General features: G+C 36.7%; 5 protein-coding genes across 5 annotated transcripts; 3 read left to right on the top strand and 2 right to left on the bottom strand.

Annotated features, from left to right (window-relative positions):
• Positions 1–1406: 1406 nt before the first annotated feature.
• BRETT_004660 (uncharacterized protein) lies at positions 1407–5426 on the top strand (the record flags this gene model as incomplete). Its single annotated transcript, XM_041283153.1, has 1 exon — positions 1407–5426. One exon carries the CDS (start codon positions 1407–1409, stop codon positions 5424–5426), a length of 4020 nt encoding a protein of 1339 aa, XP_041136505.1.
• Positions 5427–6191: 765 nt separating this feature from the next.
• Positions 6192–6974, top strand: BRETT_004659 (uncharacterized protein; the record flags this gene model as incomplete). The annotated part of the gene is made up of 1 exon (XM_041283152.1): positions 6192–6974. One exon carries the CDS (start codon positions 6192–6194, stop codon positions 6972–6974), a length of 783 nt encoding a protein of 260 aa, XP_041136504.1.
• A 1176-nt stretch (positions 6975–8150) lies between these two features.
• On the bottom strand, positions 8151–10982 carry BRETT_004658 (uncharacterized protein; the record flags this gene model as incomplete). The annotated part of the gene is made up of 1 exon (XM_041283151.1): positions 8151–10982. The coding sequence occupies one exon, from the start codon at positions 10980–10982 to the stop codon at positions 8151–8153; it is 2832 nt and encodes a 943-aa protein (XP_041136503.1).
• A 2451-nt stretch (positions 10983–13433) lies between these two features.
• Positions 13434–17372, top strand: BRETT_004657 (uncharacterized protein; the record flags this gene model as incomplete). The annotated part of the gene is made up of 4 exons (XM_041283150.1): positions 13434–13472; positions 14675–15033; positions 15449–16131; positions 16195–17372. The coding sequence occupies 4 exons, from the start codon at positions 13434–13436 to the stop codon at positions 17370–17372; spliced, it is 2259 nt and encodes a 752-aa protein (XP_041136502.1).
• A 3973-nt stretch (positions 17373–21345) lies between these two features.
• On the bottom strand, positions 21346–23754 carry BRETT_004656 (uncharacterized protein; the record flags this gene model as incomplete). Its single annotated transcript, XM_041283149.1, has 1 exon — positions 21346–23754. The coding sequence occupies one exon, from the start codon at positions 23752–23754 to the stop codon at positions 21346–21348; it is 2409 nt and encodes an 802-aa protein (XP_041136501.1).
• Positions 23755–26341: the final 2587 nt, after the last annotated feature.

The raw sequence follows: 26341 nt of genomic DNA, 5'->3' as shown, positions 1-26341 counted from the left end.
TGCATTCTCAACTTTTCCTTACTTTAGATCGATTCCCATGCTAAGACACATAGGTTACCAAGAGGGCAAGCTTATATTCCGCGATACTGGAAAATTATCAATGGTTAAAGTTTGGTTGACTTTGGAAGCCCGGCAATTCGTTAATGCTTCGGTCCATGATGTATATAAACTAGTAAAATCCGACGGCTTGTGCCCAAACTACTGAGAGAAGTCTATTGTTGAAATAGTATAAACAATATAATGAACTAACGGAGCTTTAAATGTATATACAAGCATTATTTGGAACATATAATGTAGAACGAATATTATTTTCGTATCTATATGTCTACAAACTAGTTTTAACAAACAAAACGATGAAACAGCTTTTTTTTTTCACAATTTTCTACTCTTGTAAACATGCACGTGGCTGATATGATATATATAGATATTATGATTGAGGCGATGGTCGGGCTTGTGACAATTAAAATTAAACGAAGCGAAATTATGTTTAACAATATCAGAGGGTGGATGTCTCGGCATTTGATACACTCCAGATGAAGCATTTTGCTGTGCTGATATTCATGATTTAGCAAATAGGTGCTCGAGTATATTTTATTGAAAGAAAGAAAATGCTGGCTTCCTTTATCCAACAATAAAGAAAAAGAAACCCGTATTTTATATGATTTTTGTAAACTCAACTGAACATAATAATGAAGAAGGAGTTAAACATCATAGCTAACAAGACTGTTACAAGGGTAATTGCCTTATGCTATTCTATTAGGTTTATTAACGGACTTGAGAACGTGCAAATATTATTGATATAAATAATGAAAAGGAATGGCGAACAATAAAATTTGAAAAAGCTAAGAAGAATCGAAGATTCGGTGGGTCGGCTGGTGTTACTATTAAAAAAAAAATAAATATGTTCCCAATTACTGATTGATGGGGGATGCCATTATTATTGTACTGTTAAAAATAAATAAGTCCGCACGGTTTCTTGTTATTAAATAATGTGCGGGCCGTCCAATTCGGAGAAGGAAAAAGGGAAGAAAAACGTTTGAGCGAACAATTAATGTGCATTCCTTTTTTTTATATATCTACCATACTGCTTGTTTTCTTTTATTGCTTTGAACCATCGTAAAAGCACCATATTTAGTATGAACTTGCAAGAATCAGTTAGATATATCGAAATCAGCTAATATTTTATCTTTTTGTCGATCGTTGATCGTTCGTTCTAGGTTTTCTGGAAATTGCCCTGGTCTCACAGTTTTTTTTTTCAAGGCTGTGGAATCAAGATAACAACAATACTCTGAGCTGGATAAAGCAAGACACACAAAGGAACAGAAGGACAGATTTTTGATTTGTGACGGAACTTTTAATCATAACCTTAGTGTTAAAATATTTAAGAGTGTTCTGTTTATCAAGCAATGAAGTTTGGCAAAACATTTTTGGCCCATCAGGTCCCTGAGTGGCATCTGCACTACATGAACTATAAGTCATTGAAAAAGCGTATTAAAGCCATCCACAACAATGAATTAGAGTTATTATCGCAGAACAAAAATGTTGACGTACTAAACAACGGAAGGGTGAAGTCGGACTTGGCAGCTTTTTTCTTCGAGCTTGATCGAAACATTGAAAAAGTGGACGATTTTTACAACAAGAAGTATATGGAATATGAGTACAGGCTTAAGAAGATTACAAGTGCTCTTCCGGCAATGACGGATTTGAGCATTTCTGGTCAATTGACAAATACAGACTCTATGACAACCCTTAAAGATGCAGGTTTGGTTGATGACGAGGAGGAGGAGGAAATTATTGGCGTTTTACTCGAGCTTAGAAATTGCTTCCGTAACCTAAAATGGTTTGGCGAATTAAACAAGAGGGCGTTTCGCAAGATTCTCAAGAAATTGGACAAGAAAACTGGAACCCACAGACAGGATGCTTATTTGAATACCCGAGTGTATCCATTAGAGTTCTGTAATGATACTGACACTGTGCATTGTCTTAGTATAGCGAATGAGTATCTTACGAAGCTCAACGATAGACTTGAGGGACAGGATAGTGAGAGTGATGAATCCGCCGAGGAATCGACTGGTAATGGCGTGTCAAATAAGGGAAACAAAGCAATGGCTGTAATCAGTGCCAATCTTGCCAATGGATCATCAGTGTCGATTGGATCAGTTTCAACGAGTTCTTCGATCTCTGCAGTTGATATGGGAATTTCTTTGTCGCATGCCTCTGCTTCTTCTGGCCTTCCACCACCTTCTTCCGCATTTGTTGCAAATGGTATGAATTCCAACAGAACGGAAGCTAAGTTGAATGTCACCGCAAGAACTTCCAGAATTGGAAACTCTCCATACGTGAACGCATTAAAGAAAGATGATCCGGACTTATTGAACAAGGTTTTAATCAAGGAATGCATGTCACCGGTGTTGGCTCCTTTGAAGTTGCTGCTCTCTTTACTTAACAGGGCAACGCTCGACTTGAGCTACAAGTGCATAGACTACTTGCTTGAGATAATTCCGGTTCTTTCCGATCCGGCTGATATTAGTGGTCGAAATTTCTTGCATCATCATGTTATTACGCTTGGAAAACAATATGTTAAGAGATTGGAGCAGGGAAGCAAAGTATCTATTCCGGTGCCAGCGCAGTCTCCTGCAGAATTTAGTTACCGGCTTCTTAATACATTTGGACCAGATGGAATCAATTCAAATGATTGCTCAAAGGGATTGCTATATGTATTTGAACATCTTCCTGCACACTTAAAGTTTGCAATTTTGCAGAAAGATAATTACAAGAGGACACCGTTGCACTATGCCGCTCAATATGGTCTAAAAGAGGTTACTGGTATAATTGTCAGGTACTTAAAAAAATGGGATTTGTATAATGAGAAAGTATCTCTGGATGATGTTAATCAATGGGGTGACTGTGAGAGCCTAACACCTATCCATCTAGCAGTGCTCGGAACACACCCACGTACCGCTAGTGTTCTTCTCAATTCTATTAGCCCTGAAATTTCATTGACATGTCCTGGTCTACTACACATCGCTACCAGATTGGATTCTCCAGAGCTCATTGAATTGCTTTTGGATAGAAAAGGCATTGACATTGATTATTGTGAACCAGAAACTCACGAAACTTCTCTTTACATTGCATCAAAGTTAGATCTTTTGTCATCTGTGGATTGTTTGTTGAAACGAAAGGCCAATTCTGAGATTGGAGAAGGAACGTTTGGATGGACACCAATCTTTGTTGCCGCTGCTGAAGGGTTTGCTGCAATTGTTGAATCATTGATAGCCAATGGTGCGAAGTTCCACATTTTTGATCAAAGTGGGTGGACTCCAAGAGAGCATGCAGCTTTGAGGGGACACATGGAAATCGTGAAAATGCTTACTCCTAAGGATTATGATCCGTATCAATTCATTCGGAAGCCGGTTATTTCTCCTAAACTTTCACCCAAGACAATATCACCTTATAACATGAAGGAATTGGCTTCTAGTATTGATCGCTTGAGCGATTTTGATGGTAAAAGTGCATATGACCACAACAGGAAGATGGAGATGAAAATGCAAATGGTGGGGGAAAGAAATGGTCATAAAGGTATGTCCACAAAGGAAATTAAGTCGTTTGGCCACAGCTATCTTCATGAAAATCAGGCTTTAGTTCTGTTGACTTTGGGAAGCACGGATGCACGTGATCAGGGCCCATCGTTAGACTTGAAGAAAGTTCCATTATCGAAGCTTCATACAACTGAGTTAGACTCTGCTCTGTCACTTTCAATTCACACGGCAGATCCAAAACAGATTCCAATTACTTTGGATCTTCCATTGGATGACACTAGAGGAAGTGCGACCGATCCAATAACATTTAAATGTGATGGTTCCGATCCTATGGATACTGTTGTTTACTTTGATATTGTTCCTACCTACCAATGCGAGGAATCACCGATTGACCAACCAAATGGTATGATAGATAATAGGGGTAGGTCGACATATAGAAGAGAAAACTATATTAGAGGTCGGGAGAATATTCGATCAGGTAGTGAAAAATACGATCGGAGAATGTTGAGTAATAATTCATCAAATTCTGGTTCTTCTTCCTCCTCCAAGGTTCTTGGACGTGCTGTTGCAATCCTTAGAAATGTTTATACCTCGGTGGGTGAACTTAAGAAGAGTCTTGTGAATGTTGCCAAAATTCCTATTTTAGAAGCTACAACTCTGGAAGTTCTTGGAACAGTCAAATTTGAAATTATGCTGGTGACATCTTTCCAACATCCTAAAATGACTTTCGGGGACTCAGGCGTTTACTGGAAGTCGATGGTTGCCCCACGAGTCATTGGACATAGAGGAAATGGTATGAATTCTCCTGATAGAAAATCTCTCCAGCTTGGAGAAAATACTATGGAATCATTTATTGCAGCTGCATCATTGGGTGCATCTTACGTTGAATTTGATGTTCAGCTTACAAAGGATAATGTTCCAGTTGTCTATCATGACTTTCTAGTTGCCGAATCCGGAATTGACATTCCGATGCATGCATTAACGCTTGAGCAGTTTCTTGGATTGAATGAACAGAATGATAATCCAGAGCCTCAGTTAAATGGAAGGAGGGGTGATACTAGGGATGATACGTTCATTTCGAAAGGGAGAATCAAGGGCCATGCTGGTATAGATGCAGCTAGGGAAAGGATGAGACATACCAGAACCTGGAAGCAAAAGAAATATAAAGGTAATTCACGTGGTTCAACTATTGCATCTAAATTTGTCACATTGGCTGAATTATTCAAACAAGTTCCGTCAAAAGTTGGATTTAACATTGAGGTCAAGTACCCAATGCTTGATGAGTCCCAAATTGAGGATATTGGTCAGGTGGGTCCGGACATGAATCACTTTGTTGACACCATCCTTAAAACGGTATTTGAGAATAAAGGTAAGAGAAACGTTGTTTTTTCTTCTTTCCATCCGGATATTTGTACCATGCTATCATTGAAACAGCCATCTATTCCTATTTTGTTCCTTACAGACTCTGGTTGTTCATCTGTTGCAGATGTGAGATCATCCTCTCTACAAAATGCTATTAGATTCGCTCGTAAGTGGAATCTTTTAGGAATTGTTTCAAACGCTAAGCCAATTGTTGAATGTCCAAGGTTGGCGTCCGTTGTTAAGTCCAGTGGTCTTGTGTGCGTTACTTATGGATCGGAAAATAACGACCCAACTAATGTGAAGCTTGAAATCACAGCAGGAATTGATGCCATTATTGCAGATAGTGTGTTGGCTGTGAGAAAAGAACTTACAAAACTTGGAAAGGGAGAGTCGGATACTACAAAAGAGAATACTGCTGAGACTGAGCCCCTTAAGAGTGACAAACTGATTACGGGAACCGACAAGATGCAAGCAATAAAAATGAAAACGCCCATCCTTCCATCATCTAATCAGGCTAAAGATTAACTCTATTTTAATGAATCTTTTCACTTTTTATGTTTAATCGTATACGTAAACATTTTTTTGTGAAGCAGTAGATAGATTATTAACCACATGTAAAAGATGCACTTCTGCACTGTTTTATGTGCACAAAAATACTCAGTTAGAATCGTAGAAACCAAAGCATCAATATTCTCTGTACTATACTTTACTTATTACACTTTTTTCAACTAATTTTGCTCAGCACATTTTTATGTCAAATAAAAATTTACCCAACAAGTAGGGTGATAAATATTATGAGAATTCGGCCTCAAGATGTGAATATCGCAGAAGCATTCTTACATCCTTCCAGTTCCATAACCATTCAAAATTTGATGGTAACTAAAGCTTTCTAGGATCGGCAAGGAAGGTACCGTGTGTACATAACAATTCCCTCTTTTTCTTAATATTCGACAATTCTAAAATATTTGTCTATAATTAATCTTTTCTGCTTTGACACACTTCGAAAAGTATAATTCCGGGTGGAAAAATTTGGCATAGAAGAACAATTTCGCAGTCGTAGCAATTTACACGCTTAACCAAATACATAAAATCCGCAAGGAAAAAGCCGATTATTGCACCGTTTTAATTCTCCGAAATTCGCCTTGCGAAAGCCGCACCTGAATTCTGCGGGGAAGCAGCAGTATATATATAGCCACATGTTTGTTCGTTTGCTTTTGCTTTTCCAACTTTTTTTTTTCTCAGATTAATGATAGCGGATCGTAGCAGTGATAGGTCAATAAAATATTCGAGATGTCAGCTGTTATTTGTTCAGATATACCTGTTTCAACAGATGAGTCAAAAATTAAGGAATTCTTCTCCTTCTGCGGAAAGGTAGATACAATTGATGTGATTTCGAAATCAGAGAAAACAAAATCAGTTGAAGTAACATTTGCCAATCAATCAGCAGTTTCAACGGCAACGCTATTAAATGGTGCTGAGCTTAACGGTGGAACAATTCATGTGAAAGCAAAAGAATCTTCTTCTGAAAAGTCCGCTGCATCTGGTGTGACGTCTGCGAAAAATGACAAATCAGATGAAATTGCTGCAATTCCACAAGAAGAAAAGCCAAAATCTACAATAGCCGCCGAGTATTTAGCTAATGGATATGTTTTGTCAGACAACTTGATACAGAAGGCTATTGAGTTCGATAAGAAGCATGATCTTAGTAGTCGGTTCAAATCATTTCTTCAGGATATCGACAACAAGTATCATTTCCAAGCAAAGGGACAGGAGGTGAATGCAAAACTGGGTCTTGATGAAAAGTTCAACCAGGGAAAAAAGACACTGGATGACTACTTAGATAAATTTAAGAGTGGTAAATATGGTTCGAAACTCAACGAGATGTACACAAATGTTGCAACAGATGTTTCCCAGGTTCATGAGCATGCTAAAAGTATTGCACGTCAAAAGGAGGGAAAATCAAAGACACCAGGAAATGGTCCAGCTATTAATCCAACAATTAATACGATCAGTCCTGATTCTTCAACGGCTAAAGCAGCAGGTGCAACAGCATTTGAAGCGGATAAGAAATAAGTGCAGATGGGTTACGATAATGATGCGTGTTATGGAGTTCGTATCGGCAAAGCATTGGTCTTCTTTGATGTTGGGATGATGTCCTTTTTTTTCCTCCCCCGCCCAAATTGTCTTTATGAGAATGGTTTCGGACGGTTTTCAATGAAAAATTAAATGAACACTTTCTAAAATATTAAAGAAAAGTAAAGTAGTAGCAATCCCGTTGAAGTATTGATGTATCTAGTATAAGGTCTAGAAGGTATAGGATAGTATTTCTATAGTACCTTAAAGAACCCTAAATATCTCAAATGCAATTAATTGGTAGCTTTTTGAACTATGTGGTATCTCTCTCAAATTATTCATTACGTTCAGGGTCCAACTTGTACAATTGGTTAAATAACTATAAAAAGAAACGCTAACTACTGCTTCTCGACTTTCAAGTAGTTTAAAACTAAAATTGGTAAGGATTGTCACGCACTACATTTAGATTATGACAGTATTTAGTTTTTATGATTAATAATTCACCGAGACTTGTTTGTACTCAGGCTTGACTAAACAATTAAATAAATTCATGAACAATATGAACAATAGTGATGAAATGCTTTTCAAAATTAATTACTCATCTTATAAGATCTATGATCATTGGTTCCTTAAGACCAATGATGCCTTTTCCGAGATAAAGTTATCTGAAATATGTAAAACTATTACTATCGACTTACTAAAATGAGATCGGAGAACAGGGCATGTACTAAGATAAAATGTATTTGGCATTCATGATTGAAATAACTGTTATAAATTCCACCATTCCTATCTGAAAGAGGAGCTAAGATGAAGCAGAAAATAAATACAGGAACATACAAGTATTCACTAGAAGTAGTAGAAATATTTTAGTTAATTCCAAATAGGATGATGCTGATACACAGTCTGTAGTTCGAAAACACTATACCAAGAGCTCTGTGATTATTGTGCCCAGGGACATTAAGGATAAAGAGGAATAATAATAACTATGAAATAAAACATCAATAACACACTTTACATCTGATTGGTTGATCATTTTACATCGAAATCGATTAATAATTACATATAGCTCGCTGTAATGAAGCTTGTCTAATTTTCAATATCCATGTACGGGAAATCCTGTACACTGTATGTCAATTTATTATGGCTTTTTCTCTTCATCATTATCAAAGTGACCTTTTACAATCCCATTAGCATAACTGCAAGAATTGTAAATATCATCTGGATGCCATATTCGGTGGTTGCTGCTCTACCTTCATAAATCGATACCTCAGGTGATAAAGCAGATATTTCCGATGACGTCGAAGTAGGGTTTGCATATATATCCGAATTCTTTTCTTCACTAGCCACCGACAAATATTGATCATTTGGAACTGTAACAGATTTCTCAGTTGATTGTTTTGTAGTATTTTCAATATTGACTGTAGTTGAAGGAGAATTGCCTGAGCCAGCAGCTTCTGTTGTTAATAATGCCGCACTTGCAGTGCTACCGACATTATTTGACAATGATCCTGATCCAGATTCATTGGAACTATCATAAGTACTTGCAAAACCGAATCCTTTTGTACTACTGGTTATTGTTTCCAGTGTTGTTGTTGTTGTTGTTGTTGTTGGCGCTTGGGTTGCTGATGCTGATGCTGGATTATCTAAAGTACCACCTTCAGAAATCTTTGGCTCTTCAACAAGCACAATATTTGCTGTAGTGGTCTTTCCATTCTGTGTTAGAACAGTAGTTTTAGTTAATGTTGATGAGCACTCAACATCTGTTGAAATAGTTATTGTTGATATCACTCCGTTGTCAACTGGTACATCTGTGGATGATGTTGAGTTGCCGTAGAATGCGAATGTCTCAGAGTCAACAGAACTTGAAGACAATAAGGCAGATGTAGAGGAACTCAAGAAAGATGTTGATGGCTCTTTAACAATAACAACACTACTAGTTATAGTATTATCATCAGACGTGTATGTGGTGACTGCAGTAGTAGTTGTGACGGATGTCACATCAGTAGTCACTGTTGTGGTTGAGAGTGTTGTTGTAGTACTATAATCATTAGTACTTGATGGCTCTTCTACAACAACAATACTACTAGTTACAGTCTGATCATCAAACGTGTATATAGTGGCTGCAGTAGTAGTGGTGACTGAACTAATATCAGTAGTAACTGTAGTAGTAGAGAGTAGTGGTTCTTCCACAAGCACAACGTTGCCAATAACTTGCTTACCACCAGATGTGTATGTGGTAGCTGCAGTAGTGGTGGAGACTGAACTAACATCAGTTGTCACGGTGATAGTTGAAAGTGATGACTCCTCCACAATAACAATACTGCTAGTTATAGTCTGATCATCAGACGTGTATGCAGTGGCTGCAGTAGTGGTGGTGACGGATGTCACGTCAGTTGTCACTGTAGTAGTAGAGAGTGGTGGCTCCTCCACAACAACAACACTACTAGTTATAGTCTGATCATCAGAAGTGTATATAGTGGCTGCAGTAGTGGTGGTGACTGAACTAACATCAGTAGTAGCCGTAGTAGTTGAAAGTAGTGGCTCCTCCACAAGCACAACGTTATCAATAACTTGCTTACCATTAGATGTGTAAGTTGTAGCCTCAGTAGTGGTAGTGACAACACTGACATCAGTTGTCACAGTAGTTGTAGAAAGTGGTGGTTCTTCAACAACAACAATACTACTAGTTATAGTCTGATCATCAGACGTGTATGTAGTGGCTGCAGTAGTGGTGGTGACGGATGTTACGTCAGTTGTCACAGTAGTAGTAGAGAGTGGTGGCTCCTCCACAACAACAATACTACTAGTTATAGTCTGATCATCAGACGTGTATGTAGTGGCTGCAGTAGTGGTGGTGACGGATGTTACGTCAGTTGTCACAGTAGTAGTAGAGAGTGGTGGCTCCTCCACAACAACAATACTACTAGTTATAGTCTGATCATCAGACGTGTATGTAGTGGCTGCAGTAGTGGTGGTGACGGATGTTACGTCAGTTGTCACAGTAATAGTAGAGAGTGGTGGCTCCTCCACAACAACAATACTACTAGTTATAGTCTGATCATCAGACGTGTATGTAGTGGCTGCAGTAGTGGTGGTGACGGATGTTACGTCAGTTGTCACAGTAGTAGTAGAGAGTTGTGGCTCCTCCACAATAACAATAGTGGTGGTTATAGTTTTGCCATTTGTTGTAACTGTTGTTGGTACTGTCGAAGTCGTAGTGGATGGAACATTAGTCGTAATTGTAGTGGTTTCAAACGGTAGCGTAGCTGTAACAGTTTTGCATGAGCTGTCAATGGTAACGAACTGGTATACATATCCACTAAAGTCTGTTATTTCATTACCAGAAGGTTCGACAACACTGAAAAGGAGGTCTGCCGCATTTCTGACATTAACATATCTCACTTTGATAGGATAATAAGAACCTGCTGACAAATAGATGGAATACTTTGAACCGCCATTGGAATCAGTTCCGTCACTTCTTCCAGTAGCAAAATCAGGAGCAGCTTCATCATCACTGTCGGTTGTCTCCCCGCAGCATGGTAGTCCAGAACCAAACCATATAGCTGCAAAATCGTCTATGTTATCAAGCTTCAATGTATACACACCAGAGACAGTTGCGTAGAAATAGCCGTCTAACTCCAAGAAGAAATGCATCATAGTCACACCGACTCCATATAAATCAGAGGTAGCTGTCGTGGCTTCGTTACCGGAATAATTGATTGTCGGAACGGTCACACCAGAGGTCACACCAATAAGATCATATTTGGAGTATCCTGTTTGAAAGAATGCAGTACTGACACTTCCATCGATAGTGTTACCTGCTTCTGTATCATCGTATGGATATGAATAAAATGTAACTCCAAAGCCATCATCACTTGCTGCTTGTTCTCCATACTGGCATCCAATACCACCGGTCGTTGCTTGATATAATGTGGTAGATTCAGCTTGGATAGATGAGGCATGAAAAAGAAGTAGCCCCAATAGATATATTAATTTGATGTACGACATTTCAAATTCGTTAGGTGCTTTTAGGTTTCGTCACCTTCTTCTACTTATTTGTGTTTCTTGATGTTTATAGAAAACGTTGACACACAATATTCCGGATTATTGTCCCTTTTATAACTACATTACGAGGCACCAACTACATTGTGGGATAGATGAATCATATCTTTAAAAGAATATAATTTATTATTGGAAGTTTAGTCATTGGTCGTAAGACCAAGTGACCTTTTTATGCAGCATCGACTAGAATGGAGAATGAAGATAGGAACTCCATTGAAAGTTCGTAAATCATTCAAGCACAGCTTATTGAAAGAAAGAACAATGTAAAATTAGGGATGATTTAAAGGCAGTTATAAATTTATATTCAGATGTACATGCGGTGACATAAAGCTTCACATAATGCAACATTTGACTGAGATAATGTATTCTGAACTTTTTGAAGAGAAGTGAAACTTGCTTTATTAAGACCATTTTTATGCAACTATTGTTTTATTTGTGGCCAATGTATAATAATAAAATTTTGATTATACACTTGATTGTATGAACACAATAAATGTGTCCATCGAAGAAATCAATTTTTCTATATATTCTTCTATTTATGCTCCGGGCTGTACCTCATACTAAATCACGAATTCTTCCGAATTATATGTATAACTAAATATTTTAGTGTCGGATTTCGCGGATTTTTAGAAATCCTAACAAGAGCATAATTTCTGAGAATTGATGCGACACAGAGAATCCCACTTGTGAAAAGGGATATCTGAGTTTTGCTAAAACTATTCTACGTAACAAATACTTCCTTTTTCTTGAAAGAGTTTAAGGAAGACAAGCTAATATATATTTTTTTAATTTGAATTGATCTTAATTTAATATTGATTGTATCACAAGTTGACAGTATTGTCCATATTGATATCATTATTGATTATTATTCGTGTCACTGAGTTTTGTAACTTCACACACCAGGAACCGGTATCTAGCTAGTCGACATACCATCCTTACACAAATTAATTAGCTTCACTCTAAATTTGGGTACCATTCACTAAAATATTAAGGATGAAGACACACATTACTTTGAAATCGAATTAGAATTTCTTACAAATCATCATTACAGACTTAATAAAGTGAGGAAAAACTGATAACAATTATCTTAAAAGAATTCAGTGCCTGTTGCTCTTGGTTCATACCTTTCTTTGGGCCTTCAATAAAAAATGAGAGCATTTATTTATCTGCTCATTGATCAGCGGCTGCAAGTTTTGAAATTCGGACTTTTTCCCAAGTCTTCAAGATGCATTGTTGATCCCTTTGCCTGCAATAAATTTATATCCTATTACGGATTATTCAGAGAACATATCATACTACAACTCCAACATTACATATATATATATATGTTTGTATAATGTACCGCTTACCGTCCATGTATAAAACACTTCCCAATATGCTATGAAGATACAAAACTTGATAGTATGAGTAGCAGGGGTAAGACATCATCTAGTAATCATTATTAATCATAATAATAATAATAAAATGTTTAAATAACAATGCGGGTAAGATCTGCTCCTGCAAGTACAACCTTTCCAAAGGTACAGACAACCTGTGGTAACAACAAAATTTATCCGATGGTTATTTTCCTTGAAATAATTCATCATATTTTTCTTTGTTATGATTTTACTATTTAATAACATTTATATATATATTGTCGACATAAACATAACATAAAACTAATCGCCGTCTTTTTTCGCTATAAATTTGAGCCATGAGGTCTCATTAGTACTTACATTTCATTAACTGTTGGAAGCCCGGAGCTGCTCTTATTGTTTTTCGATACTTCCAGATATTTGATTATATCAAATAAGCCGAAAGTCATACCAATGGTTTCTGTTTCCGTCTGTTTGTTTATTGTTTCTCGTTACTTGAAAGGTAACTGAAATTCTTTTTACACAATCTACAGCCCACTTTTTTCTAAATACTATTCAAGTTCTTACTTTGAACATCCTTTTTTGTACAGGAACAATATATATTACTGTTTTATAACATATTATGCGTCTTACATTGTTAAGATGATTTCAATATCTCAATATAGACAGATGGATTATAGCTCCTTTAGCATTGTAATAAATTATATACTTTTTCTTTTTGAGCCATATAGGCACTTAGATTAATATACTGTGGCATTAATGGTACAAAATAAGTGTCTTACATATTACCAAAGATAAAGCACCTTTGACGTCAATAATTTGTCTACCAAACTTATTCTCCTTCAAATTTACAACCTTAAACCATAATACAACTGGTTCAAACTAAAAATGAAAGGCTCTGACTTCCAGAAACCCAAATAGTATTGGCACAGTGAATTCTCGTTTAGACCATTCCAAAATTATATATCATTAATTATGGCATCAACATTTTTTATATCAAGTATGATATTGACTGGATAATTTGTTCTAGGAAAAGCAAGAAATGGAAATACAAATGATCAGGGATAAAAAAGAAGGTATGGTAAGTAAAATAAATCAAAATACGTGTGGCAACATCTACAAATTCTTATGAAAGGAGAATTACAAGGATTAGAATAAAATTGAATACAGGAAATTTTATGATGATTTATTCCTTTCACCACCAAAGTTATAAATATAATAAACTTATATTCGATAGTGATATGTAAATACGCGTTCAAAGAATGGTATTTAATTATGCTGTCTCTTGCTGCAAGGGTCTGATAATTGACATTTGGGAAGGATCGGAAGATACTCCTTTTTTTGCTCATTGATTATCTGAAAAGGTCATCTTCTACTTTGGATTTATGACATTTCCATTATACAATTGTTCTGGTCTGTTAATCAATGAAAAAAACAAAAATGATGTGGCTGAGTTTACTTTAGACATAAATTTAAAAAATAGACTAAAAATTGATTTTCAACATTTGCTTATTCTTTAAATATTCAAAAGTATTTAACAGAGTTTTGAATTATGCCTGTTGTAATAATATACCAAGTAGTTAAGTTATTCATGCATAGTAAGCTGATGGAAAATAAATTAAATAATCAGTGAGAAAGTTATCTGCAGCAATCTGTTGTGTAAAATCCACATTCAAATATCTATCGCTGTATTAATTTTTCTCTGCATACAGCGAAAAGTAATTCAAAAAGGAAGCGGCAGTGAAAAGTTCAGAGGAGAAAAAATTCCCCAGAAGAAGCAAAAAAATATACTTCCAATTGTTCGGTGGAAGGCGAGGCGGAGTGATTTATTAAAAGACAACAATATCTGTATTTTCTAACAATCCATAAACTACAATAGTGGTTAATTTAACTAGCAAATTCCACGTAGGTGCTTAGATCCCTATCCATAGTTTCGAAGAAGAAATTTGGGATGTGGTATAAAATTTTATTGGACAATTGGGAGAGAAAAAAAAAAGGTAGAGCTGGCTGGTTGAAGAGCAAAAGAACAATTTGCATAAAACGGATTTCTTTGAATGAATCGGATTTTGATTTTTCTTTTTTTCTTTTTTTGTTGTTTCATAGATAACGCAATTACCGCTTTGAAGCCGCCATCCGTAGATATCCTCAAATATCCATCTTATGACAATTAAGTTATTTCCGACAGCCCACACCATCATTCGGATTATAATTTAATAAGCTGAATGAATTGTAAGAAAAGTCGTTTGATCAAATAGTACTAAGATGAGTGCAGAAAACTTATAGAAAGAAACAATACTCTCGAAGTATGCAAGCATTAACAAGAAATCATCTAAGTGGAAGTCGCCATTTAGACAGGGTGGATTGAACCCAGAGAAACGAGGAATCAATACAATTGATGTAGGAAATGTTGAAGTGAATAAGATAAAGTTACCTAAACGGAAATTAGACGCAAAAGGTAAAGTAAAAAAGCTTAAGGAGAAGGTAGAGGATGTTGTTGATGATGCAGTGGACAAACTCCAAGGTGTTGACCCAAAACTAATGAATGGCTCTAATACGGATAAAAATAACGAGGAGGGAGAGTTCTTCAACACAGGATGCAAAGGAAGAAGGGTTGATCAAAAGCGAACCAACGAAGGCGAAAAGTGATCATAAAGACCACGCAAGCGGGGAACAGAAGACTTCAGCAGAAGATGAAGGGGAAAAAACGAGAATCAAGATGTTGAGAATGGAAAGAAGGTTGGTGTTCTCTCAGACTTAGAGGAGGAATAGGTTGAGCATTCTGAGCTCGTGAATGCAATTGAATAACAAACACGGGATCAGCAATCACTTGACAATGTTGTCAGAGAAAGTCGTTTCGCAGACTCATCATCATCGTCGTCGTCGTCGTCTTCATCATCCTCTGCTCATAATGATGAGCGGGTGGATGGTAACAATATCCCTCTTACTGCTGAATCTAGTGAATCAGATGATGACATTGAACCACTTTCTTCTCAAGATCCTAACCTAAAGCAGTTTGGTTTGAAACCAAAATTATCTGAACAATGTTCGGATTGCCAGAAACTCGTTGAATAAGAGCAAGGTTACCAGGAGTCATGTATCGGTTGGAGTTGGTGCAGGATTAGCACTAACTGATGCCCAGTTAGTGGCTATTGCTCAGAAGCGTGTTAAACCACTTTTGAGTGAGGTCGATGCATACGTGAAGAAGCAGAATGAGGCCGATACTGAGCAGAAAAAGCAGGAACATGCAGAATTTACTGAAAGAGATCAAACAAAAGTTAAAAGGCTTTTGGGAAGGTATAAAACTAAGATTTCCAAGCAAAATAAAAAACTCGAGGAACAACATAACAGAGAGATCGAGGTGATTGATGTCAAGGAACAACAGAGTAGCAGAGAAACCAAGAGATATCTTGCCAACAAGAAGCAGGAAATCTTAAAGGATGCAGAGGATGCTAAAGTAGTTGAAGAAGAAGCAAAAAAGTTGCATGAAGATCAAATTCAACAGATTATACCCGACGCAGAGAATATGAAAAAGCAAAAATCAGATCGGTTGGATGATGTCAAAGAAACAGAAAAGAAGGAAACTGCTGATACTGCCAAATTTGATGAAGATGGTCATGCATTACAACAACAGGCAGATGAAAAAGAAAAGGAGTTACGGGATAGGAACTCACAAATTGAACAGATAGTGGAGAAGCTCAAAGCCGCTATTAGTGCAAGGCATTCAAGTGTTGATGAAACTCGTAAAGCTATTAAATAGCAGAAGACGTTTGTACGCTCATTGGCCATCCTTAGCTCGAAGCAAGAGAAATCAATCTCTAACAATAATGTGTTGAGAAGTCATTTGAGCACAATTAAAAAACTTGTTGAAGAGCATAAGGAAAAATTAAAGGATCTCTCTAAAATATCTAAGGAAAAACTTTCAGAACAACGTAGAGAAGCGATAACTGCTAAAGACGACTGGGAGAAATATTCAAAGGAGGTCAGAGAAAGGGAGGCTAAAAGGCAAGAAGAGATCAGAGTTCAAAATGCAGAGAAGAGAAAAAGACTGAAGAAAGAAGTAGAGCTAAAAAGGGTTCAAGATGAGGAAAATAGGAAGATTGAACTTTCATCAAAGTCCGCTCTTAATGCGAAGCGTTCACCTATGGTTGGTCATGCTGGTATGATTACGGGAGCGAAGCTTTCAATGCCCCAAGCTCCTAAGGAGAACATTAAAGCTGAGAGATCTACTGCAACTTCTACTGACGACAACCCTGTTGTCGTTGGAAAGGAATCGAACAATCTCGCTACTTCCAGAGTGACAGTTCCTGAAAATATGGAAGCACTGAGCATGTTAAATTGTCCGTTGCCCGTGGTCGAACCTGAGAAATTTGCAGTTTCTGATTCACCAAGTTTAAATGCTGGTGAAAAGGATTATCAGAAACTTACTGGACGCAATCACACGGAGTCCAAGCGTCATACGACGACCAGGCATCGTAACATCCCTTTACAAGCAGAACATGAAGATGATCGAGCATTACTCAACTCGTCATTGGATGGAGAAGTCAATCACTCTAAGTTACCTCAAGTTACTTCACCTCATGATACTTTGGCGGACAAATCCGAATCCTCTGGCCATAAGATATCATTTCAAGTGATTCCTGCGACTTCTGCTGGTGGAAAAGTGAAGACCGAGAAGGGTTCAAGCCGTTGGAACAAGTCCAAATTCTCTTTCTTAGAGCCTTTTAGGACTGGAACTCGTTTATCAAGAAAACATACTTATGATGATCTTGTGAATGGGGACACCCGTTCCTCGGTGCCGTTGATTAACAGCACTCCTAGCAAATCTTCTGCTTCTGAGGGTACCTATATGGTTGCTTGGAAGAAGCCACGGATTTTTCAAGTGTTGTCAAGCGACATTTATCTCGTAGCTAATCCGAAAGGTTACAAACAAGCGATGTGCAGCAAGGACGCTGCAAAATGGAAGGCAGCAATTGATGACTAGTTTCACTCTCATCATATACATAACACATGGGATCGCAATCCAATTCTCACAGATGCTCCGAAAATTTTGAATTGCTGCGTCTCCATAAGTTGGGTTTTTACCGTTAAATCTGATGGTTGACGCAAAGCACGTCTCATTGCCCGCGGTGATCACCAGAAGGAGAATACATATTCAATTACATTTTCTCCAACTCTTCGACCAGAGATCATGAGAGCGATTTTTGCTCTTATTGCTACTCAGCATTGGTTTATGGCTCAGTTTGATGTCAAAACTGCTTATCTATACAGTCCTATTGATACCGAATTGTACATTTATCAGTCTCAAGGGTATTCTACCCACACAAGGCATGCAAAAGTGCCATCCGGCATGAGGGTGGTCTATAAGCTTAACAAAGCTTTATATGGTCTCAAGCAATCGGGCAATTTGTGGCATAAGGAAATTCAGAAACACTTGGCCAAAATTAATTTTGAAAGTTCCCACCCTTTTCCATCCACCTACATTCATAAGAATCGGAATGGAAAAGTCGATTGCGTTGTTGGTTTATTTGTGGATGACATTATTGTTGGCGCTTCGAATAAAGCTATACTGGACAAAGTTTACAAACATATATCTGGTAAATATGAGCTTAAAACGATCCAACCTGATAAGAAGACCAATTTACAGAAGTTTTTGTGGATTGATCTTACTGTGGAAAGATTAAAGGATGGTCGTGTGAAAAAGATTAAGCTATGTCAGTCTGCTTATATCGAAGAATTCGTTGAGAAGCTCCCCCTTACTTTTGCTAGAAGCTGTGCTACTCCGTTAAGTGCAAATTTCTACTTCGATACTGTGGAACATCCGTTAGAAGCTACTAAGGAGATGCTTAATAAGGCAGTCAGTGATTTTCGACGCAAAATTGGTTGTTTATTATACGTCGCGGTTATGACAAGGCCTGATATTGCTTATGCTGTCGATTACTTAGCGCGTTTTTCGACGTATCCTCATCGTCTAGTCGTTGATCAGTTGAAACATGTTTTAAACTATCTCTATCAGAGTCGTTTCAAATCTATCATTTATCAACACACTTCGGAAACTAAAATGGATCATTTAATTTGCTACTCAGACAGTGACTATGCTCAAAATCCGATTACAAGGAAGTCCATGAACGGCTTTCTCATCATGTTTTCGGATGCACCTCTCTATTGGAAGTGCCAGTATACGCCATTGGTCTGCAAGTCATCTACTGAGGCGGAACTCCAGGCAATTTACCTACTTTCAAATGAGCTTGAATGGTTTCACCCTCTCATGAAGTTCATGTCCGCTTATCAAGGCGAAGGAAAATATCCCGAACTTTTAGTGGATAACAAGTCCGCTGTTGATACGATAGCTTATGGTAACTTTTCACCGAAATCAAAGCCATACGCTGTCAGGTTGAAATGTTTAGAAGAACGATTTGAAGAGAAGCGTTTCACTATCAAACACGTTAGTACGAAGGACCAGTTAGCTGATGTTCTTACTAAACCTATTACTACCAAGGTATTGGGTAAGTTAAGGAGCATGATTATTCAGATGCTACAAATCAAGGGAACGTGTCGGACATATGAGAATATTACCTAGTATTAGATAATCTATTATTATATGTCATTAGATTTATTTGTTTTGAGATCTGAACTTATTCTAAAATAACGAAGATTTAGAATAATATCTAATAGAGACAATCCTGGATAAAAAGCACTAACTGTGTATGTTAGGGAATCAGCAGAAAAATAATTATGCGCGATCATAATTCTGTTTCTGAGAATTAAATCTTTTTTTTTATATTATGTATGATTACCTCACTTTATTTTCCTTTTTATTTTTACTTTACATTACCTCTTTTTATATAACTTGTTTCTTCTACGAAGGGACGAGACCCGATAGCCTATTTTGCAATACAACTAGTTCGACTCCACTTGATGGTAACAAAGTAAAGGAAGTAAATTCATTTCCTTCTATGATGGCACATACATAATTGTTAGAATGGTAAAGGCATTCACATTATCACACAGACCACTTGGTACATTTATATCCACCCACTTAGGTAACCGACCTTACAATTGTCTGAATCTCCCCGACTGCTAGGTTCTTATTAATTCTATTAAAGAAGGAGTTTGATAGCTAAAGCCCGGGAGTAACTCATAAGGTTTCTCTTAACTCCGACAAAAAAAGACACTGGATGACTACTTAGATAAATTTAAGAGTGGTAAATATGGTTCGAAACTCAACGAGATGTACACAAATGTTGCAACAGATGTTTCCCAGGTTCATGAGCGTGCTAAAAGTATTGCACGTCAAAAGGAGGGAAAATCAAAGACACAAGGAAATGGTCCAGCTATTAATCCAACAATTAATACGATCAGTCCTGATTCTTCGACGGCTAAAGCAGCAGGTGCTACCGCGCTTGAAGCGGATAAGATATGAGCCTTTGTGCAGAGTTCTCATTTAATCTCCTTTGGAGGAGTTACTCAAAATTATATTTGTGTTGTACCCTTTATTTGAATGTTTTATCGTAAACTCCGAATTGCTTACTTTATGTGCATTATTTTGGGATGCTTTTTGTCGGAATATTCTACCATCCGCGGAATATTGCTAAGACAATTGTTGTAAACCACACAACCTCGAGAAAATTTCTCTTTATTTACATCCTTGGACCAATTATATTTAAAGATTACTTTATCTTTTATTACTTTTATTGTATTTCACTGGTGTTAAAGCCATGCGAATTGCCTTTATTACTTTTTATATTACTTTGTACGGGTCATTGCCCATATTTGGGATATGTGGCCTCTCCCCGAGTAAGAATATATAAGGGGTCTAGCAACACTCCTTGTATTTTCTCACTCTATTATTATTTTGTTACTATTTTACCTCTTTCTTTAGAGACTATCACCGCTATATATCTTAATATAAGCTAGTAATCTATTAATATGTCAACTAACCCTTCGAATAACTTACAATCTACTCCAAAAGGCGGTAATGCTACTGCCGAAATAGATTAGGCTCCCTTTTTAGAGCCAAATACGAGTTATTCGGATTCCTCCGCGAATTCCATAAGTCAACACTTTTCACCAGGAGAATGTATATATCTAATCTGAAAAGCGTTTTGTGAATTCCTTTAGTGTTTGTTTCTAAAATCCATTGATTGTCTTGTTATGTGACTGAGAGATCTTGATTAATTTGAACCATATAAGGTAGAGCAGTTCCTTTTCATTATTTTATTCTCTTTTACTATTCCTTAATCTCATTTTTTAACTTTAAAATTGCCTGATTGATAGGAAGTAATGATTGCATCAACCATTTAGGGAGAGTTTTGTAATAAATATTAATATGTTCATATGTCATCAGTATTTTGTAGCTAATATAGCAAAAACCCTGATTAATAGAGAATACAATTTTGAACGTATAACAGAAATTTCGGGAAAGTTGAATATAAAGTCAGAAGGATACATTGCCTTAGAGTGGGACTATCTCAATTTATTAAATCAAATGTCTGCAACGATTTGTAATTTTAGTCGGTGCTGTGGCTTTTATCTATACGTGTACAAAGATGTTACAAATCTCTAAAATGTATTGATATGAAGAAAGATAACAAGCAAAGTCATAATTGAGATAGTGTCCCAAATAGTTGAGGATCATTTTAGGAGAAATCAATGATTAGTACTCGTTATGAGTTAGTCTAGAAAATTTCAGACTATATGCAACATGATCAGCAGGTTCACATGCAGCGCAATCGTATTGTTGGCCAACATTAAATTATATGTGAATTAACACTTTACTTTTCTACTTTTGCAGGACAAATTATCGCTTACCTTGATGGTATTATTAAAAACAAAAAATAAAAACGTTAAATAAACGGATACTTGCCCGAAGTCAGGAAGTCAATCCTTGAAACATGAACCTATAAAATAATACTAGCACTTCAATAATGCCTTGTTCCTAGGCAATAAACATTCTCTTAGATTTGTATTAAAAATATGGCCAACGCCGGAACAAGGATGAATATATCATATTTGATTTCTGCTGCTGCACCTTCGTATACAGAGATCGATGGAGATAATGTTGGCTGTTCGGACGAAATCGATGCAGAAGTTATAGACATCCATGACTCTCCGCTAACACTGGCCACTGTCCAAGACTCGGCCATTGATAATGTGTACTTTTCATCCCCTGACTCATTATCACTTTCAATACCTTCGATACTTGCCGTAGTTGAAGCATAAATGTATTCATTGCTTGAAGTAGCAGATGTATGAGTGCTTGAGCTAGTGAAGATATCCGGTATTGGACCACCAGTACTTGAGGATATTGAAACGTCTGCGTCTGTTGTACTACTGATTACATTGGAGTTCGTTTCTGATTTGCTGGAATGCAATATCTTGGAGCTTGTATACTCTGACTCTGAAGAAGAAACATTATTTGAGGTATGTGGTTCTTCAACAATAATAATACTTGATGTAGTGACTTTTCCATTCACAGTGAAGACCGTGACTTCAGTTGCAGTTGACGCACATTCAACATCTGTTGTAATTGTAGTCGTGTACAAAGAAACTTCATTAGTTGTGGTACTGCTCAACGAGCTTGTATTACCATAAAAGGCAAAAGATGTAGACTCCATGGATTCTGAAGATGGTATATTATTTGTTTTGGAGGAGCTGAAGATTACCGACGGCTCTTCTATGACAACAATGCTGCTCGTGATTGTCCGATAACCAGAAGTATATATGGTGACTGCTGTAGTAGTGGTGACTACACTAACATCCGTTGTCACGGTGGTAGTGCAAAATGGTTCAGTGCTATAAGTAACAGAACTGACTGTTGTGGAAGTATTTGATAGCGACGGTTCTTCGACAACGACGATACTACTTGTAATGAGCTGATCATTCGACGTATATGAAATGGCCTCAGTTGTGGTGCTAACAACAGTAACATCGGTAGTCACTGTAGTGGTAAAAAGTGGAACAGTATTGGAAGTAATAGAACTAACACTTGTGGTCGTCAAAGTATTGGATGGTTGTGGTTCCTCGACAACGACAACAGTACTTGTAATAGTTTGATCACCCGATGTGTAAGTTGTAGCCTCAGTAGTAGTAGTAACAGCACTAACATCAGTTGTCACAGTAGTAGTTGAAAGTGGTGGTTCCTCGACAACGACAACAGTAGTTGTAATAGTTTGATCACCCGATGTGTAAATTGTAGCCTCAGTAGTAGTAGTAACAGTACTAACATCAGTTGTCACAGTAGTAGTTGAAAGTGGTGGTTCCTCGACAACGACAACAGTAGTTGTAATAGTTTGATCACCCGATGTGTAAGTTGTAGCCTCAGTAGTAGTAGTAACAGTACTAACGTCAGTTGTCACAGTAGTAGTTGAAAGTGGTGGTTCTTCAACAACAACAATACTACTTGTAATAGTTTGATCACCCGATGTGTAAGTTGTAGCCTCAGTAGTAGTAGTAACAACACTAACGTCAGTTGTCACAGTAGTAGTTGAAAGTGGTGGTTCCTCAACAACAACAATACTACTTGTAATAGTTTGATCACCCGATGTGTAAGTTGTAGCCTCAGTAGTAGTAGTAACAGTACTAACATCAGTTGTCACAGTAGTTGTTTCCAATGGTAGTGTAGCTGTAACAGTGGTACATGATCCTCCAATATTGATGAATTGATAGACGTATCCCTCAAAGTTTGTAATTTTATTATTTGAAGGATCCACAACACTAAACCCGAGACGGGCCTTTGTAACAACATTAACATATCTGATTTTGATTGGATAGTATGAACCGGCAGACAAATATATGGAGTATGATGATTCTCCATTTGTATTAGTGCTATAACTTCTTCCGGTAGCAAAGTCCGGAGCAATGCTGTCATCCGATGACGTTGTATCACAGCAGTCCAAACCTTTACCAAACCATATGGCAGCATAATCATCTATATCGTTAAGCTCTAATGTATAAACACCAGATGTTTTGGCATAAAAGTAACCATCCAACTCAACCAAAAAGTGCTGAACGGTAACAGGAACACCAAATACATCAGTAGTATATGAATCGGCTCTTTGATAATCATATTGAATACTTGGAAGAGTTATACCGGTGGTACTGCCTTGCAAGCCATACTGGCTGTAACCTGTTTCAAAAAAGGCCGTGTTCACACTTCCATCATTTGTATTTCCGGCGGCTGTACCTTTGTTAGGATATGAATAAAAAGTTGCAGCAAAACCATCTACACTACCAACTTGATCTCCATATTGACATCCAATACCTCCAGTTGTTGCTTGGAAAAGACTGGTGGCAACAACCTGGATAAAGTATCTTTCAAAAACAAGAATTCCGAGTATATACTTTAACCTGCTCTTGAATAACATTGCTGATATATTGTCTTGGAACCTCCTTGTATAGCAAGTTCTAAATGACTGAATAGCAACGGCTATTAAATTATATAAGGTAGTTCTTAAAGCATATCCAAAGATTTACAAGTTTTAGATATATATATATATATATTATGGAGATTAAATTCCATCAACGATGAAAAGCAAAAAATACGTTTAAAAGGATACTTTGGTTAGATGTAATGAGCATTGTCCTCAGGCACCAATATTGTCCATTACAAAAAATGCTTAAAGTTCCTGGTTGCCATTGGTGTTCCAATGAATAATCAAGTAATGCACAGGTACTGGATAACAAGCAGAAGGACGTTTTGCGAACGCATAAACGCACTGTATGAAATTTTTAAATATTTATTAAGAAATTGATGCAATGGAAGCTTCCATAACATTGTTTTTAAAGTATGTTGAGATCTAAAAAAAGCCGACCCCACTAAAAGATCGAAAGAGCTTCACCTTATTACGATATTTCTTATTTCAGGTCGGATTCACAAATTTCATTACTCCTTCTATTCTCCTTTCTTTTTTTTCTGGAACTATTCATCTTAAAAAGATTAATAAGCTTTTCAGAGCACATATTTTATTGTGCTATAAATTTCATTTATTGAATGGGAGTTGTGCATCATTTTCATATTCTGCTATTGTTCACACCGCCCCTTTCCTGTGGCCATTCCCCGAAGAAAAGCATCTTTAATAGCATGGGATGAGAGCAATTTAAGCCGCGTTTCTTGTTCATTGATTGTTATAGTAAAATGCAATGACGCCTGAAAATTTGCTACTATTGAAAAATTTTCTTCGTATAAACGGAATCTTTGCCAAAATGAAGTACAGGTTATTCATTTTCTCTAAATAATCTTTCGCTGTTTTGGCTTTTGCGTAACCTCGTACACTTGCTACCTTAGTATGATGCAAGTAAATGTTTTGTTGTACAATTTTTTGAACACTAAGAAAGGTCGGTGAACAGAGAATGATATTTGGCCTATCATCACAATCTAAACTTTTTTTTTATTATGACTGTTAAGTGAAGAACTAGTGCTGCATCTCTGAATTCTTATAGTTAGTTTATCTTTCATGATTTAAAACGGATAAATTTCAGTTTCGTGCCGAGATCTATCTCCGGCACAAGCCACGTCATTTTCTCGATGCATATTACTACTTTTGTACCGGAAAATGAGTTAATCGAGAAATTTATTGTTTGTTCTTAAAACCGCTCACTCATACTTTTAGTTAATAAATTTGTAGTTTGTAGGAGGATTGTTTTTTAGAATTTTGCACCTTTTTGCATCGCCTTCATATCATTGAGCGAAAACAATAGGCTTCTGGAAACTTTTTTCTTGATTATATTCCTTACATATAAGATCAAATCTTACCGCGAGTAATAATTAAGTCGGCATATTTGTTTCTTAAAAAAATAAAATATGAAATACGAAGTGCTCTGGAACTAATCCTGCGATAGGTAAGGTATAATCCAAAAGATTTGAATGCACACCCTCAGATCTTGAAATTTTGCGGTTATTCGAATTTCAAAAAAAAGAAAAGGGTACGCAATAGACGCATTACAAAAACGCTTTTTGACATACAATAACATTTATTTTTGAGAGTTACCTTTCTGATAGGTAGTAGCATTTGTGAAATATAAATCTACTTAATGCGCTCTTCTTTAAGATGCTAAATTAAAGGAAGCGAATTTCAGAAGTGAGGTACAACATAGGTTTTTATAAATATAAAATGCGCACATAGATATTCAGTATGCATTCAGTAAAGAAGTAAATTAACGATGGTAAAAGTCGATAATAAGTAATGGCTCAGCACTTCCATAGCTAGAAGGATGATACCAAATATTTATGAATTATGAATAGGGCATGTTAATGATTTTATGTTACACAAAATACTTTTATCTAGGTATTGCTTGACGTTCATACGATGGACATCTTAATCGACTTTATTTCATACTAATGGAAAGCGACTTTTATTCCTATCTCACGGTGTTACATGTATGACCAATTGTGAAAGGGTGCTTTTGTTGACGTACCTTCTTAATGAGTCCTCATTATTTTGCAAAGTAAACTGATTGTCAAGCTAGAATAAAAATATGTTAATGCAGTATTAGTTGAAACCACTAAAAATTGAAGTGCCCATATGTAAAAGACGTTGGCAGTCACTTTTAATAGCATTGTTGTCATATTGTATTGTCAAAATGTATTTGATTGCCTAGAAGCATTACCCTGAAATTTTTTGATTTGTCAAAAATTGTACGTCATGCTTAAGCAATGCATGAGACTCTCAGCTCACAACAGAAGCTCGAATTATTTTTTCTAGACATGTTTATCGTAAGGCACAGGACAACACATAATGCTACACGAAATAATATCAATTAGTAACAAAAAAAGCAAGTACGTAAAGAACATTTCCAAATTAAATATATTTATTCATCCTTAATCTATATACAATGTGGATATAAAAATGTTTCATGCCTTGAATTCAAGATAAGATACACATTTCTCTTATCTAGAGTATGATAGGTTCAATTTCCTTATTTTGTTTAATACAATAATATCAGTTCTAAACT

The sequence above is a fragment of the Brettanomyces bruxellensis genome, chromosome 7, assembly GCF_011074885.1.
Source record: "Brettanomyces bruxellensis chromosome 7, complete sequence".
Lineage (NCBI taxonomy): Eukaryota > Fungi > Ascomycota > Pichiomycetes > Pichiales > Pichiaceae > Brettanomyces > Brettanomyces bruxellensis.
This window is presented reverse-complemented; position numbering and strand designations above follow the sequence as displayed.